The sequence below is a fragment of the Vulpes vulpes genome, chromosome 3 (assembly GCF_048418805.1).
Source record: "Vulpes vulpes isolate BD-2025 chromosome 3, VulVul3, whole genome shotgun sequence".
Lineage (NCBI taxonomy): Eukaryota > Metazoa > Chordata > Mammalia > Carnivora > Canidae > Vulpes > Vulpes vulpes.
In genome coordinates this window covers 15,518,917-15,537,318 of record NC_132782.1, presented here as the reverse complement: position 1 = coordinate 15,537,318, position 18,402 = coordinate 15,518,917, and the positions used below count along the sequence as shown (strand labels likewise).

The window sequence follows — 18,402 nt, the reverse complement described above, 5'->3', positions numbered from 1 at the left end:
GTTTGTTTGCAGGGAACACATGGGAATAGAACCTATTATTAAAGGATGCCGTGAGGATGCAATTAAAGTACAGACAAAAGATCCAGATTCTTCAATGAATAAAATATAAGGGGAGGGGGGGAAACCCATAGAGTTAAAAGAGAAATAACCACCAAATTCAATGTGTAGACTTTGTTTGGATCCCAAGTCAAATAAACCAACTATAAGAAACCATTTCTGAAACTTACAGAAACATGAACACTGACTTGGTATCTAATGATATTAAGGCAAAATTACCCATTTAAAAGTGGGCTTATAGTATTGTGATTATGTTTATTGAACAAATCTTTATCTTTTAGAGATACATACTAAAGACTACATAGATGAAATGATAGGATGTCTGGGAGTTGCTTTAAAATAACCCAGGGTAAGAGGGAGGATTGAATAGGAGGGGGTATAAATAAGATTGGCCATGAATTGCTAATTGGTGGGTACATGGAGGTTCACTAAACTCTGCTCTGTATTGTTATATATGGTTGAATTATTCTAAAATAAACAGTTTATTTTTACACAGCCTTGGTTTGTAACAAAGCAAGACTGAAATACTTCTTTCTTAAAGTGAATGGGAAATAATAAACAACCTTCTATCTCTGGATGCTGGATGCAGAAGATGGTGTATAATCACTAGTACTAGATGTCCCACCGAATCCTGGAGTCTCTAACCTGTAAGGCATGATTAAACAGAATTATGATACTCCTCAATAACTATCATGGGAATGAACAACATGATCGAAATCTGAGTAACTGACCCTTCCTAAAAAAAGATAATAGTTTTATGTTTTAAATCCCAGGGGTTCAAAAAGAAGGAAAACTTTAGCCAAAGATATGTAAGGTAAGTTTTGTGTGGAACCTTTCAAGAGGATAAAGTTCTTCCCTCAACTTTCCATACTGCTGCCTTATTAAACAAAACCCTGATGATAGCAACTGCTGCAACTTCCTTAAAATAACAAAGATGAGAGTCACATCATACAACTGGAGTGTTGTGAAGTTGAAAGACCTGAGCTGCCTACCTTCAGACTTCCTTCTACATGAAAAAATAAAAATAAACCTGTCTTAGTTAAGCTACTGTGTCATTTGGGGTTTCTCCTCTGTTACATACAGCCAAACCTGATCCTAAGTTATAAAGGAACTAAGCAAGAATACCTGAAAATAGCAACATAAGTTACTTTTAAGCTTATTTTTTAGAGGCCAATGGTATAATGGGTATAATAATGGAGAAGATAAAAGGACATGAAAAGAGATAAAAGGAAAATAAGCACATGTCTTTAATATATTAACTCAAGCTTCTGAAGAGACAACTGGTGTAAAAAAAAGTCTTTTAACCTGAACACGGTGCTAAACACTACAAAGCTAAAGGTAAGTTTCTGCATCACCTATTTTCAAGATAAAATTGTGGGATCATTTAACATTCTAGCACATACAAACAGTAATATTTCCTCACTTTCCTTTCTTCTAGTAACAACCAGTAACTAAAGAGGTACATGAATACATATTATTATATAAAAAACACAAATACAATAAAGATCACTGCTTGTTAACCCTATGTCAACAGGGAGTACAAAAGAAAAATTATATTAACAACTCTACCTCTCCTACTCTACAACTTCCCATCTTCAAAAAAAAAAAAAAACTATCTAAAAAAAATTCAAGTAACTTACTATTATGAGGCTCCAAACTTCCTAGCAATTAAATAAAGGTCTGTATCCGGTTATACATAAAATTCAAATAAAGGTCTCTATTTAGTTCTCAATGAGTGACAAACTAAAAAAAATTAACAAAGAATGGCAAATTTTTTTCTGGCCCTAAATTCTAAGAGGAATTTATGACTACAATGACAGTGAGCAACATATCTAATATCTTTGAAGCTGTATTATAAAAACAGTGCAGATAATCAACCTTGAATTATTATGAAGTTTTAAAAAATATATTTTTAAAAGCAATTCTAACTAAAGTTAATGACTAAATACTTAGCTCTCTGGTTCTCCAAAAGTAAAGTCCATGTTTTATTCATCTTTGCATATCCATGCTATGCAAAGAAGTACAGCAACCTGGCACATTAGCAGGTACTCATTAAATTTTTTTTGTTTCTTTTTAAATATTCTATTTATTATTCATGAGAGACAGAGAGAGAGAGAGAGAGAGAGAGAGAGAGAGAGGCAGAGACCTACATAGAGGGAGAAGCAGGTTCCATGCAGGGAGTCCGATGTGGGACTCGATCCCAGGACTCCAGGATCACGCTCTGAGCTGAACGCAGACGCTTAACTGCTGAGCTACCCAGGCATCCCTCATTAAATATTTCTTGAACTAAATCAGGTAATGACTTTTACAACTAAATACTAAACAAGCATCTATTGATTAAATTTGTCCACCAAACACTTCTTTAACAATATTAAGATACAGTTACTAACAGTATTATAAATATTTACATAGATGTTTTCCTGAATCTATTCTATTCATCTAGCTATTATTAAGTAGATCAATGTTCTTGACTCAAATTTTGGTAAACAAATTTAGAATATGTTTCCACTGAATGTAATTTACCATGTTCAATTAATTCAATATATTACATCCTCTTTTGGCATTAATTTCACTTTCTATTGAGGGCTAGTGCTAACAATTGTCATCTCATGATAAGGGAAATGCACCAGTTACAGCTCTCAGACACTAATACAGTAGGTCCTTTACAATTAACTGAACTTTCTTTTTTTTTTTTTTTAATTTTTATTTATTTATGATAGGCACACAGAGAGAGAGAGAGGCAGAGACACAGGCAGAGGGAGAAGCAGGCTCCATGCACTGGGAGCCCGACATGAGATTCGATCCCGAGTCTCCAGGATCGCGCCCTGGGCCAAAGGCAGGCGCCAAACCGCTGCACCACCCAGGGATCCCTTAACTGAACTATTTTCAATTTAGATAAACATTAATTATGGAAATCAGTTTATTTCTATATATCAAGTTTCCTTCATTTTAGCTTTTCAAAGGTTTATGTAATAATTATGCACATACATAAAATGTATATTTAAATATAATATCTTTAAAAAATAAAAAATCTATTTTGAAAAAATTTTTAATTTTTTTTAAAGATTTTATTTACTCATTTGAGACAGAGTGATACAGAGAGAGAGAGCAGGAGCAGGAGGAGAGGGAGAGGCAGAGGGAGAGGGAGAAGCAGGCTCCTATGGAGCCAGGAGCCAAACATGGGGCTCGATCCTAGGAGCTGAAGATCATGACCTGTGCCAAAGGTAGATGCTTAACCATCTGAGCTACCCAGGCATCCTTATTTTGAAGACTTTATAAAACAAAATAAAATTGTTTACATTTCAAAATGTAGTATTACTAGTATAATTACAAGAGCACAGTCAGGGCAAATCAACCTAACTCCAAAGCAACTATTTCCCTAAAATAAAAAAACTAACCAAAGTAACACAGAAAACCTAGACAGCTTATAACTAATTTTGAAGAGATGAAATTCAATAAGGCTATTTAACAAGTATATTTTGTAAAGTCTGTAAAATAAATAATGAAATTCATATAGATAGCCAAACCTCAAAAAAGTAGCATTCAAAAATATCTGAAATTTGGCAGTTCCTCAAGAAGTTAAACAGAATGGCCATGACCCAGCAAACCCACTTTTGGCTATGTACAGGTATTCAAACAAAAACTGTACACAAATATAACAGTAGCACTACTCATAAGAGCCAAGTGGTAAAAACAACTGAAATGTCTATCAAATGATGACTGGATAAACAAAATGTGGCATAGCCCTACAATGAAATATTACTGAGCCATGAAGAGAAATGAAGTACAACACATACTACAACATGGATGAACCCTGAAAATATTCAGTGAAGGCAGCTGGACACAAAATGCCACATATTATATAATTTTATTAATATGGAATATCTAGTACAGGCAAATCCATAGAGAAATCAAGCAGATTAGTGGTTTCCTAAGGGGTGGGGAAAGAAGGAAATAGGAGTGATTTCTTAATGGATACAAAGTTTCCTCTGGGCTGATGAAAATGTTCTGGATTTAGATAACAGTGATGGTTGCACAACATAGTGATGAATGTACTGCATTTATACACTTTAAAATTGTTAGAAAGGTGAATTTTATGAATTTAAAAAAAACGATTTACTTGAGAGAGAAAGAGCACATACAAGCTGGGGGACGGGCAGAGGGAGGAGAGAGAAAATGCAGCAGACTCGATGCTGTGTGTGGAGCCCAATGCAGAGCTCAATCCCAGGATCCTGAGATCATAATCTGAGCCAAAATTAAGAGTCAATAACCAACTGAGCCACCCAGGCACCCTGTGAACTTTATGTTTCATAAATTTGATCTTTAAAAACAATCCAAAATTACCAGATGGATTTAGCAAATATACTCAGAACATTTCATTCTAAAACAACAGAATAATATTCAAGTGCATATGGGACATTCTCCAAAATCGATCACATATTAGGCCACAAAACAAGCCTCAACAAATTCAAAAAGATCAAAGTCATAGCATGCATCTTTTCTGATACAATGCTATGAAATTACATGTCAACCACAAGAAAAAACCTGGAAAGCCCACAAACACATGGAGGTTATATAACATGCTACTAAACAATGAATGCATCAACCAGGAAATAAAAGAAGAAATTAAAAAGAACATGGACACAAATGAAAATGAAAACACAATGGTTCAAAAACTATGGACACCGCAAAGTGTTTCTACAAGGGAACCTTATAACAATATAGGCCTATCTCAAGAGGCAAGAAAAACATCTCAAATAAACAATCTAACCTTACACCTAAAGAAGCTACAAAAAGAACAATAAGCAAAACCTAAAACCAGCACAAGGAAAGAAACAATAAAGATTAAACAGAAATAGGGATCCCTGGGTGGCTCAGCGGTTTAGCGCCTGCCTTCGGCCCAGGCCGTGATCCTGGAGTCCCGGGATCGAGTCCCATGTCGGGCTCCCTGCATGGAGCCTGCTTCTCTCTCTGCCTGTGTCTCTGCCTCTCTCTCTCTCTCTCTCTCTCTCTCTGTGTGTGTCTCTTGTGAATAAATAAATAAAATCTTAAAAAAAAAAAAAAGATTAAACAGAAATAAATGAAACTAAAAAAAAAAATCCAATAGAACAGATCAATAAAAACCGGACTGGATCACTGGAAAAAAAAAATCAGTAAAATTGATTAACCTCTAGCCAAACTTTATCAAGAAAAAAAGCGAAAGGACTCAACTAAATAAAATCACTAGTGAACCAATATCACAGAAGTACAATTTTAAGAGAATACTATGAAAAGCTATATGCCAACAAAACTAGACAACCTAAAAGAAATGGATAAATTCGTAGAAGTATATAACCTACAAAAACTGAAACAGGAAGAAACAAATTTTGAACAGACTGATTACCAGCAAAGAAACTGAATCAGTTATCAAAAAACTCACAACAAACAAGTAAAGGACCACATGGCTTCCAAATTCATTCAATGAGGCCACCATTACCCTGATACCAAAACCAGATAAAGATACCACCACAAAAAAAAATAATAATAAAAATAAAAATAAATACAAATAAAAAACCACACCAAAAACTCCTACAGGCTAATATCTCTGATGAATATAGATACAAAAATCCTCAAGAAAACATCAGCAAACCAAATCCAACAATGCATTAAAAAAATCATTCACCACAATCAAGTGGCATCTATTCATGATAAAAACCCTCAATAACATAGGTTCAAAGGGAACATAATAAAGGCCCTCAATGAAAAACCCACAGCTAATATCATCCTCAATGGGGAAAAACTGAGAGCCTTTCCTCTAAGGTCAGAAACAAGACAAAGATGTCCACCTTCACCACTTGTATTCAACATAGTACTAGGGCCTCAGCAATCAGACAACAGAAAGAAATAAAAGGCATTCATATCAGTAAGGAAGAAGTACAACTTTCACTATTTGCAGATGACATGATATTATATATAGAAAACCTGAGAGATTTCACCAAAGAACTTCTAGAATTGATAAATGAATTCAGTAAAGTCTGAGGATACAAAATCAGTGTTCAGAAATCTGTGGAATTATTTTGTGGCATCTCTATATATCAATAATGAAGCAGCAGAAAGATAATTTAAAAAAATAATCCCATTTATAACTGCACCAAAAATAGTAAGATACCTCGGAATAACTCTAACCAAAGAAGTGAAAGACCTGTACTCTGAAAATGTAAACACTAATCAAAGAAATTGAAGATGACACAAAGAAATGGAAAGATAGTTCACGCTTATGGATTTGAAGAATAAATATTGTTAAATATCCATACTACCGAAGGCAATCTACACATTTAATGCATCTCTATCAAAATGCCAACAGCATTTGTATGGAACTACAAAAGATCCCAAATAGTCAAAGCAATCTTGAAAAGGAAAAGCAAAGGTGGAAGCATCACAATTCCAGATTTCAGGTTATATTACAAAGCTATAGTATTCAAACAGTATGATACTGGCACAAAAACACTTAGATCAACAGAACAAAACAGAAAACCCAAAAATGAACCCACAATTATATGATCAGTTAATCTTTGACAAAGCAGGAGAGAATATTTAATAGAAAAAAGACAGCCTCTTCAACAAATGGTATTGGGAAAATTGGACAGCAACATGCAAAAGAATGAAACTGGACTACTTTCTTACACCATACACAAAAATAAATTCAAAATGGATTAAAGTCCTAAATGTGAGACCTGAAACCATAAAAATTCTAGAAGAGAACACAGGCAGTAACTTCTTTGACATCAGCCAAAGCAATTTCTTTCTACACGTCTCCTGAGGCAAGAGAAACAAAAGCAAAAATAAACTATTTGGACATCATCAATATAAACCTCCTGCACAGCAAAGGAAAGAATCAACTAAACTGAAAGACAACCTATAGAACAGGAGAAGCTATTGCAAAGGACAAACCTGAATAAAGGATCCAAATCCAAAATCTATAAAGAATTTATACAACTCAACACCCAAAAGGCAAATAATCCAATTAAAAAAGACATGAATCAACATTTTCCCAAAGAAGACTTCCAGATAGCCAACAAACACATGAAAAGACGCTTACTCAATATCAGGGAAACGCAAATCAAAACTATAATGAGATGTTACCTCACACCTGCCAGAATGGCTAATATCAAAAACACATGAAACAAGTGTTAGAATGAATCTGGAGAAAAAGGAACCTTCTTGCACTGTTAGTGGGAATGAAAACTGGTGCAGCCACTGTGGAAAACAGTATGGAGCTTCCTCAAAAAGTTAAAAATAGAACAACCCTATGATCCAGCAATCGCACTACTGGATACTTATCCAAAGAATACAAAATTCTAATTCAAAGGGATACATGCACCCCTATATTTATAACAGCATTATTTACAATAGCCAAGATACAGAATCAGACCAAGTATCCATCGATTGATGAACAGATAAAGATGTGATATATATGTGTGTGTATAAATACATATATGTGCATATATATGTATATATGTATATATATAAAAAGAATGAAATTTTGCCATCCATAATGACATAGATGGAGCTAGAGAGTATTATGCTCAGTCAAAGGAAGACAAATATCACATGATTTCATTCATGTGTAAAATTGAAGAAACAAAACAAATAAGCAAAAGGAACAGAGAGAGAGGCAAACCAAGAAACAGACTCTTAACTATAGAGAACAACACACTGATGGCTACCAGAGGGGAGGTTGGTGGGTTATGGATGAAATAGATGATGGGGATTAAGGAGTGGATTTGCCTTGATGAACACTAGGTGATTAAAATAAAAACTTAAAAAAAAATCCAAAATTCACAGTTCAAGTATAAAATATTATGCTTGTTTATTAATGATATTTAACTCCTCAGAAAATATAATAATTTGCATAAAATATCAATTTGTTTATGTTAGATAAATGATCACTTCATACCCTTAAGTAAAAAATTTTATCAAAGATCAAGTTGAAGTACACGCAAAAGATATCATCTCCAGTAATAAGGCCTTTATACATTTACAGATGTTCTTTCAAGTAATTCTTAACAACACAAAAACAAAACTTTTCACCAAAAGAGAATGACTAAATTTTTTTTAGATTTTACTTATTTGACAGAGAGAGAGAGAGCACAAGAAAGGGAAAGAGCAGGAAGAGGAACAGGCTCTCTACTGAGCAGGCAGCCTGATGTGGGGCTCGATCCCAGGACCATGGGCTCATGACCTGAGCCAAAGGCAGATGCTTAACTGACTGAGCCACCCAGTTGTCCCAGAGAATAGTTAATTATTTAACAGAATATTTTAAATGTCTTTAAATGAAAACTACTGACTATGGAACAATAATTAAAACACTGCAAATGTATCATTAATGCTATTATTATCATAGTATTTAGGCTGTTAATATCAAAATAGTATATTAACTCTAAAAATGATGGGATATCACATTTTGAATAACTCTACGATTACTACTATATAAAATATTTATACATATAAGGTTGAGGCATTAAGGCTCACAGTTTGCTCTTTTTTTTCATATTTTGTATTATCACTTTAAATTTTTTTAAAATGAGGGTTTTCAGAGTGATTTCCCCTTTACCTTATTATTGACTAAACAGCTGAAAAGAACAGACCCATAAATGAAAAAAAGTCCTTTATTTCATTGTCATCTTTTAGATATATGATTACTATTTACTACTTAATAAAAATAATAATAAAAGCATTGACTTCAAAACACTTCCAACAGACTAAATATTTGTCCCCACAATTTTTAGAGTATTATGTATACTATATAATCTAAGAATCGGAATTATAAAGACATACCTTTGCGTAAGGGTTGTGGCATCATTAAGATCTGGATAAGCAAAAGGGATGTAACATCATGATAAAGAATTGGGACCTCAGGCTGTTGTTCTTCATTTCCCTGCCTAAAAGAAAAACACATAATCACTTTAGATGATAATATATATCTTTTCTAATTCATTTCATATTTCACATATATGTCTATGGAACAGAAATCAAACTTTTATAAACAACTGAGAAATCTCAAAAGAAAAAGGGCCATATTTTTTGCTTAAAAATATAATCTTTTGTATTCATATATTCTCTTGATTCTGCCTAATATGAATAAATTACATGGAGAATTTATTAGATCTTCTTAAATAAACAAGTGGGATACATTAACTTGATTATGAGTCTTTCTGATCTCTTGATTGATTACAGAAATCAAATGAAGGATTAACTGGAATTTAGAGGATTAGTTTCACTATAAATGGAGTAGATATAGGATACTTGCTATCACAGACTTTGCACTACAGAATAAATGTTCACATTATTTAAAAAGAACAGGTATAATTCACAAACAAGTTATATTGAAAAGGTATGATTTACATTTTTGTTATTTCAATTTTATGACTATCATAAAAATTTTTTTTAAATCTTTAACATTTTCAAGGTTTCAAAAAAAGATAATGATAGCCAAAGCAGAACCTAAAACACTATAAAAGACAAAGTAGTAAACCTTAGGAATGTGTAGTACTATGAGAAACAAAATATATTCTAAAGCAGATCTCATTCCAGATTTATAAGAATTTTTAAAACCGTGTAGAAGGACACATTTTTTGATCACAGGTTTAATTTTTATTATAAGAAAACACAATCAAATCTTAATTGTCTTAATTAGACAATTCTAGAATTGTCTAAATTTTGAAAGTATAATTCAGTCTAGATTTAGGATGAACAAAAGTTGTTCAACTCTTTTACCAACAAATATTGATTATTTACAATATGTCAGGCACTGGACACAATGGTGAATAAATGAATGCCTGCTGTTCTGAAGCTTCTAATTGCCAGAGGAAGTCAGTTCTTTAAGTGTCTCCATTCTCTATAAATATCCCTTTAATTTACTTGTCTCCCTCTCCAAAGCTAACTTTCCATTAATGCTATGAAACCTACTATTTGTCTCTCCAGTCTCTCTTTTATACAAGCCCAAAGTTCCTTTTTTAAAAAAATTAGGGGTCTCATCATTTGTCCACCTATTATTTAAATTCACTCCCTCCTCCCGCCTGCCGAATGGTTTCCACATGGCCAACAATGATCTCCTATTTACAAACTCTAGTAGGCATTTTTCAATCCTTATTTCATTGACCTTTAATTCTGCATACAGTTGAACACTTTTGTCTGGAAACTTCTCTTGGCTTTTGTGAAACACTCTCCCAGGTTCCCTGGGAGATCAGTAATCTCTGATTACTCTAGATTTTTTTTTTTTTTTTGAGATTTTATTTATTCATTCATGAGAGACACAGAAACCCTGGCAGAGGGAGAAGCAGGCTCCCTGTAGGGAGCCCGATGTGGATTCGAGCCCAAGGCAGACAGACTATCAACTGAGCCACCCAGGTGTCCCTGATTATGCTAGTATTTTGGACAATTTCTTCCTCCTTTGACTAACCTAAAAATGGCGCTATTTCCCAAGGCTCAATTCCCACTCTCTTTTAATATAAAGGACTCTTTTTGAAAGACCTCCTAATCCATGACTCCAATCTCCAACTATACACTGATGACTCTCAAGTCTGTATCTTTGGCTAGGACTATCTGAATATTTACTCTCTCCACTTGTACATCTAATGGGCAGCTCGACCTGAGCATGCCTGAAACTGAATTCAAGATCATTCTATTCAATTCCACACAAACAAACCCCCCTACCCATAACCAACGTACTCTCCCTTCTATGTTCTTAGTCTTGATGTGGCTTATTTATTATATCCTCTAGCATTTAGCACAATGTCTGAATATAATATACACACAATAAAAATATAATAAATAAATAAGGTAGGATCTTGGGGATTTCCTGAACCTATCTTCTCTAACTCACTCCATATTTAATTGTCAGTAAGTCCTAACAACTATCTTTATTCTAAAAATTTTTTTTTAATTTTTATTTATTTATGATAGTCACAGAGAGACAGAGAGAAAGGCAGAGACATAGGCAGAGGGAGAAGCAGGCTCCATGCACCGGGAGCCTGATGTGGGATTCGATCCCGGGTCTCCAGGATCGCGCCCTGGGCCAAAGGCAAGCGCCAAACCACTGCGCCACCCAGGGATCCCCAACTATCTTTATTCTTGTCATCTCTATGGCCACTGCCTTCTCACTATTCCATATCCCCCAATTATATGTTCTCCCAATTCATCCTCTATATTGTTAAGTGCCCTGGAAAAAAAAAAAAAAACTTTCTATAGGAACTATCTCTTGTTTACCATAATTTCCCTGATGCCTAGATTAAAAGTTAATAAAAGCCAGCTGAATAAATAAAAAAATGAAAAATGAATGGATGGACGGATGGCGGATGGATGGACAAACAGGCAGCAAAGAGACAAAAACTAGAGAGCTAAGACTCCTGAGCATAGAGATAAAATGCACTGAGGGAAGAAACATAATAGTAAATTACAAACTTGATGAGATTAGGGTCTATAAATCCCACTATTTGTATTTCTGTGGTTTTATCACAGTTCTTTAGTGAAATGAACAAAATGACTCAAAAGGAAATATGCAGAGGATAAAATCTGTTCCTAAAGAGGAAAATACACTGAAAAATCCTTACTGTCCTATGGATAAAAAAGAAAGTGGTAAGAAACAGGTCTGTTAAAAGTTATTTAGAATAAAAATGATTTTGGATTATCAAACTGCTGCATTAAATCTAACTAACAAAAGACTCACACTCAGAATTCAAAGGAATTTTATATGCTAGGCCAATCTCAGTCCTATGCAAAGATACATTTTACTGGACAAAAACCAAAGAGGCTTGAGAACTTCTTCTGTCATGATCTAAAGACTAACAAATTACAGAGCTTTTAGATACAGAAAATAAAAGTATCTCCAAATGAGTAAGTTAAATATTAAAATAGGGATATTATAAGCAACTGGAAAGTTTAAAGGGCAAATATAAGTCTAGATTCTCATTTATTTTATTATGTTATGTGTCAATAATTTTTTTATAATAGAAGCAATCTTTCTCAAATTTAGAGGTTAATTACCTTTTGTTATTACTTAATTGCTTATTATTATTATTGCAGTGACCTTCAAATATTATTTAAAATCAGTCTAAATCTTCACATGCATAGAAAACTATACTTCAGATTACATCCTCTATCATATATACTTGATAAAAATTCAGCAATCTTTATATATTAAATTGAGAATGTATAATTAAGAGATGTTTCAAAACTACAATGATACAAAAATGAATTTAAAAAAAACGAGAATGGGGGATCCCTGGGTGGCGCAGTGGTTTGGCGCCTGCCTTTGGCCCAGGGCGCGATCCTGGGGACCCGGGATTGAATCCCACATCGGACTCCCGGTGCATGGAGCCTGCTTCTCCCTCTGCCTGTGTCTCTGCCTCTCTCTCTCTCTCTCTCTCTCTCTCTCTCTGTGACTATCATTCATAAATAATAAATAAATAAATAAATAAATAAATAAATAAATAAATAAATAAATAAATCAAGCGAGAATGTTCTGGGGTACCTGGCTGGATCAGTTGGTAGAACATGCGACTGCTGATCTCTGGGTCATGAGTTCAAGCCCTACACTGGGCTAAATAATTGCTTTTTTAAAAATGGGGAATGTTCTTAATTGAGGAAACTGTCTACTACAAAGATACCTATTTTCCCAACATTAATTTATGAGTTTAAAATAATTCTAATCAAAATCACAAGTGAAGGAAAGGACTTAGAAAATGGTTCTAAAGATCATCTGGAAGAATATGCAGGTGAGAACAGTAAACAAAAATTGGGAAGTAGGGGATGGGATGGGACAGGACAGGGGCAAGGAGATAGAAGAAATGAGAAAAGCCTAATCTAACCAGAGACATACACATAACATAGCTCCTCAGTAAGTAAACCAGAATAGTTCTATCACAAATAAGCTTGCAGGTCAATAGAACAATGTAAAGTCCTTAATCAGGACCATAATGTACATTTAGTATATAATAAATGGGATGTAAAATTTCTAAAAAATTAGCTAGTTACTTGAAAATAAATTTTAAATCTTCACCCATTACTACTGATGAAAATAAATGCCAAGATTTAAAAAAAAATCATCCCATAAGAAAATTCTACAAAGAATGTATCAATAGGTATTGCACACTCTAAGACAAGAAACACATTGCAATACAGGTTATAAAGGTAAACACTAGAACTTGGATAGGCGAGGCAGGTACTCTAAGTATGAAAGTAACCAGAAAAAATAAGAAATGTAAGGCATGATTGGTTTGGCTACATGAAATTTTAAAACCTTAATATATCAAGAAAAGTAATACAAAATCAAAAGGCAAAACATATTTTGGAAAAAATGTTTCAAAGTCTATGGAAAAATAAGGTTTACTATTTTAAGCTGTAAAGAATCACTGAGATAATTTTTTAATTCTTTATTTAAATTCAACTTAGTTAACAGATTTTGTATTTTTTAGTTTCAGGTGTAGAATTTAGTGATTCATCAGTTGTATATAACACCCAGTGCTCAGTACATCAAGTGCCCTCCTTAATGCCCATCACCTAATTACCTCTTCTCCCCACTCACTTCCCCTCCAACAACCCTGTTTGTTAGAGCTCAGCATCTCTTACTGTTTGTCTCCCTATTTTCATCTTATTTTGTTTTTCCTTCCCTTCTATACATTCATCTATTTTGTAATAATTTTTTAAAAATAAGATGCCAACAGAAAAATGGACTGATGTTCTCAACATATAATTCACAAAGAATGTATACAAATAGCTAATAAACGTGAAATATTTATACGAAGTTAACTCTACCAGAAATTAAACAAATTTCTATTACTTTGAGATCCCATTTTTTTAATCTATCAAACTAGCTCAAAATATGTTTTTAAAGTGATAATACCCAAGATTAACAGAAATGGAAACATCTCGACATTGCCAGTGAAAGCTTATATAGGTACAATCTTTCTAAAAAGCAGTGCTGTGATATGTAACACAGTGCCTGACACGCAGTGAGTATCAAATAAATGACTAAAAACATAAAATATTATATACTTTCATGTTATTCTAGAGTTCTGGGATTATATCTGACATGTCAAGAATGGCTTAACATATCATCTGATGTTATGGTAGAAAAGAAGAAACAAGTTAAAAGATTAACAATAGGAAAGAATAAATAAACTAGGTATGTCAAAGAATTTTTAATGATGTGGGAATTTGGTTGTTTTGTGTTAATTTTAAAAAGCAGATTCTAAAACAGCATGATTCAAATGATACTTTAAAATTCGTAATATATCTAAAGAAAAAAAGAAACTGGAAATAAATGTCTCCAATGCTACCAATGTTAGAAGAATTCCCAGAAAACAGGACTGATTTCCCCCCTCATATCTGATCTCATTTTTATATTTCATGAATTCATTAAATTGTAATAAACTATATATATAACATGGGTTATAAGATTTTAGATTCTTTCATTTTTTCTCACCATTTTTGCACATTCCAAACACTGTAAAATAAATGTAATTTTTATAATCAGAAAAAAATTACAAAAATAATAATAGCCTGGAGTTTGTAGCCTGCTAAGACAACAACAATCATTCTGAAGACACAGAAATGGATTTTTGCTGGCACACAGCAGGCACATAATCAGAATGAATGAGTGAATGAATGAATATACGTCATTGTAGAAAGAAAACCAAAAATTCTGAGTGTGGGGTTTAATGCCATCATTGTGATAACTATCCTTTTAATGTTTAATATTTTAAAATACAAGAAAATCTTAAAATAATTGTTTCTATTTCTTAAAGTTTTAAAATAATCTTTAAAATCCAAATTATAGAAACTGTATATCACTATTAACTCTATGGATAAGAAGAAACAGGTGGGTTAGAGTTAATACCTTGATTTTCCATTTTTTTTTAAAAACCAAAGTAATTATCAACACAATGAGGTTAAAAGGAAATGAAAAAATAACTTTCAAGAGGGTTATAGGGAAAAGTATATATGAGAAACCCATATCATTAGACGTAAAATTTTATGTTGGGAAAGTATTAAAAGTGAGAAAATAGAATATTAAAAAATCTTATAGCTAATAAACACAATGTCATATTATAACAAACTATAATATTATAAATTAATAGTTCATTCTACATTCTATTAAGGAACCATAAAATGAGAACAAATATAGGAGGGAAAAAATCAACCACATTTTTCAGAAATTGCTCAGATCTCTTACTACAAAGAAAGGAAACAAAGAGTAATAGTTAAGAACTTAGGCCCTTGAATCAGAAAGATGCGGATTCAAATGCCAACTCTATTCCTTAACAGTTGTGTGCACCTAAAAACCATGTTAATTTCTTTCTTTTTTCTTCCTTTTCTTCCTTTTTTCTTCCTTTTCTTCCTTTTCTTTTCTTCCTTTTCTTCCTTCCTTCCTTCCTTCCTTCCTCTTTCTTTCTTTCTTTCCTTCCTTTCTTTCTTTTCTTCTTTCTCCTTCCTTCCTTCCCTTCCTTCCCTTCCCTCCTTCCCTCCTTTCTTTTTTTCTTTTCTTTTCTTTTCTTTTTTCTTTTTTCTTTCCTTTCTTTCCTAGACTCCATACCCAGAGTGCAGCCCAGTGTGGAGCCTGAAGTCATGAACTTGAGATCAAGACCTGAGTTGAGATCAAGAGTAGGATGCTGGGGATCCCTGGGTGGCTCAGCGGTTTAGCACCTGCCTTCGGCCCAGGGCGTGATCCTGGAGTCCCGGGATCAAGTCCCACATCAGGCTCCCTGCATGGAGCCTGCTTCTCCCCCTGCCTGTGTCTCTGCCTCTCTCTGTGTGTCTCTCATGAAAAAATAAATAAAATCTTAAAAAAAAAAAAAAAAAAAAAGTCGGATGCTTAACCAACTGAGCCACACAGGCACCCCAATTAATTTTCTAAACCTCAGGTTCTTCATCTGTAAAACATGGGATAACAATGGTACCTAGTATATACAATTATGGTGATGATTAAATGAGATTATATATATGCAAAACACCAAAATATCTAGCATAAAATAATCACTGGATAAGTTTTCATAGCATTTACTAACTAACCTAGTGGATATTAAATCTTAGAGGTTGATAAGAACACATCTGACAAAAAGTATTATTGAAAGCACAGTACCTATGTCTAGTCTTTAAAACTTTTAATTCATCAATACTACACTTAGGAAATCTTTGGATTGCCAAACATCTTTAGACTCAGAATTAGGTCTTCTGATACTTTACTTGCACACCATTACTGCCCTTGAGTATGCAGGTCTATCTAGAAAAGAAAATTACTAGCGACTGTCAAGAAAAGTGACTTTCCTTAGCCATAACATACAAAATACTCATAGCTTGCTAATTTTGTCTATAAACACAAAACATACACACAAAACATATTCATAACCTCAAAGTATCTCTCCAGAAAAAAAAGGTAATTACTAATTACAAAGGACAAAACAGTAACTTTACAGTGGCAAAACCCGGCAGATACCACATTAATCAAGTGATCAGAGTCATTATCGTCAATAACAACACAAATCAACAGCTTGTACCTCCTAATATGATACACTAAAAAGATTACTTCTGTGGTATTTCTGCCAAAAGTTCATAACCTGAATCTAACCATAAGAACTACTGAACAGAAATTAATTGAAGGATTCTACAAAATAATTGGCCTGAACTCTTTAAAAAAAAAAAAAAGTCAATGTCATGAAAGACAAAGAAAAAGTTGGGAGCAATTTTAGATTAAAGGAAATTAAAGAGATATGACACCTGATTTTTCCCCCTCATATTTGATCTCATTTTTATAGTTTATGAATTCATTAAATTATAATAAACTCAAGCACAATCTTGAATTTTCTGTGCACTGCATTTACATTTCTAGGACATTTCTGAAACAATGGGCAACATGTGAGTAGCTTCTGTATGAAGATAGGGGTCAATATTAATTACTTCTCATAAAACTATCCAATTAACCCAGCATTATTTATTATAAAGTCTATGCTTCCCTTACTGTTCCTTGGTGCCATTTATGCTTGCTATAAATTCACTATCCAGCCATGTATGGGTCTGGTTTGCTTTAATAAGCAAATACAAATGAATTTTCTGAGCCCTACTTGGTTATACAAGTAGTGGCATAATGTACACATTTTTTTCTCCTGTATTTATCTCTTAACATTGTACTTTGATGCAGATCTTTCCACACCAGAAAACAAAGTGTTTTCTCACCTTTCTTTCCTTTCCTTTTTTTTTTTTTGATAGTTTTTTTTTTTTTTTTTAATATACTATTGTAGGGGAGGCAAAGCAATAAACATCTGGTAGCTATATGGAAAAAAATAAAATTGGATCCATTTCTCTATCAGATATGATAAATTCCAAATAGAGATCTAAATGTAAAAACTGAAGTCATAGATGTATTAGAAGAATCGTACATCTGATAAGAGGTAAATATCCAAAATATACAAGGAATTCATACAACTCAATAGCAAAAAAACCAAGTCAATTAAAAAATGGGCAGAGGATCTGAACAGACATTCTCCCAAAGAAGACATAGATGACCCGCAGGTATTAAAAAGGTGTTCAGCATCACTAATCATCAGGGAAATGCAAATCAAAACCACAATGAGATATAACTTCACTACTGTTAACATGGCTATTATCAAAAAGAAAAACTAGGTATTGACAAGAATGTGGAGAAAAGGAACCTTTGTGCACTGTTGGTGGAAAGGTAAACTAGTACAGCCATTATAGCAAATAGTATGGAGGTTCCTCAAAAAGTTAAAAATACAACTACCAAATGATCCAGCAATTCCACTTCTGGATATTTATCAAAAGGAAATAAGACTAACTCAAAAAAATATATGCACCCTCATGTTCACTACAGCATTATTTACAATCACCAAGACATGGAAACCAATCTAAGTATCAATCAATGGATGAATGGATAATGCAAATATCACACACACACACACACACACACACACGGAGGAATATTATTCAGCCATAAAAAGAAGGAAACCCTATCATTCTGACAATAAGGATGGACCCTGAGGGCATTACGCTAAGTGAAATAAATCAGACAAAGAAAGACGAATATCATATGACTTCACTTACAGGTGGAATATTTTTTAAGAAATGAACTCACAGATACAAAGAACAAATTGGTGGTTGTCAAAGATGGTCGATGGTAAGTGAGCAAAATGGGTGAAGGTAGTCAAATAGTATCAACTTCCAGGTTAAAATAAATAAGTCATGGGGGTATAGTGTATGGCATGGTGACTATAGTTAATAATAGTGTGTTGTAAATTTAGAAGTTGCTAAGAGAGGGACACCTGGGTGGCTCAGTGGTTGAGTGTCTGCCTT

At 33.4% G+C, this 18,402-nt stretch overlaps 1 protein-coding gene across 6 annotated transcripts in view; it reads right to left on the bottom strand.

Annotated features, from left to right (window-relative positions):
* The window catches only part of UBR3 (ubiquitin protein ligase E3 component n-recognin 3), a 226,700-nt gene that overhangs the window by 35,956 nt on the left and 172,342 nt on the right, over window positions 1-18,402 (bottom strand). For all 6 annotated transcript variants that reach the window (XM_072751893.1, XM_072751891.1, XM_072751894.1 and 3 more), the window contains one exon: window positions 8,875-8,978. In XM_072751893.1, coding sequence (XP_072607994.1) covers window positions 8,875-8,978 — 104 coding nt within the window. The remainder of the gene's footprint in view (window positions 1-8,874; window positions 8,979-18,402) is intronic.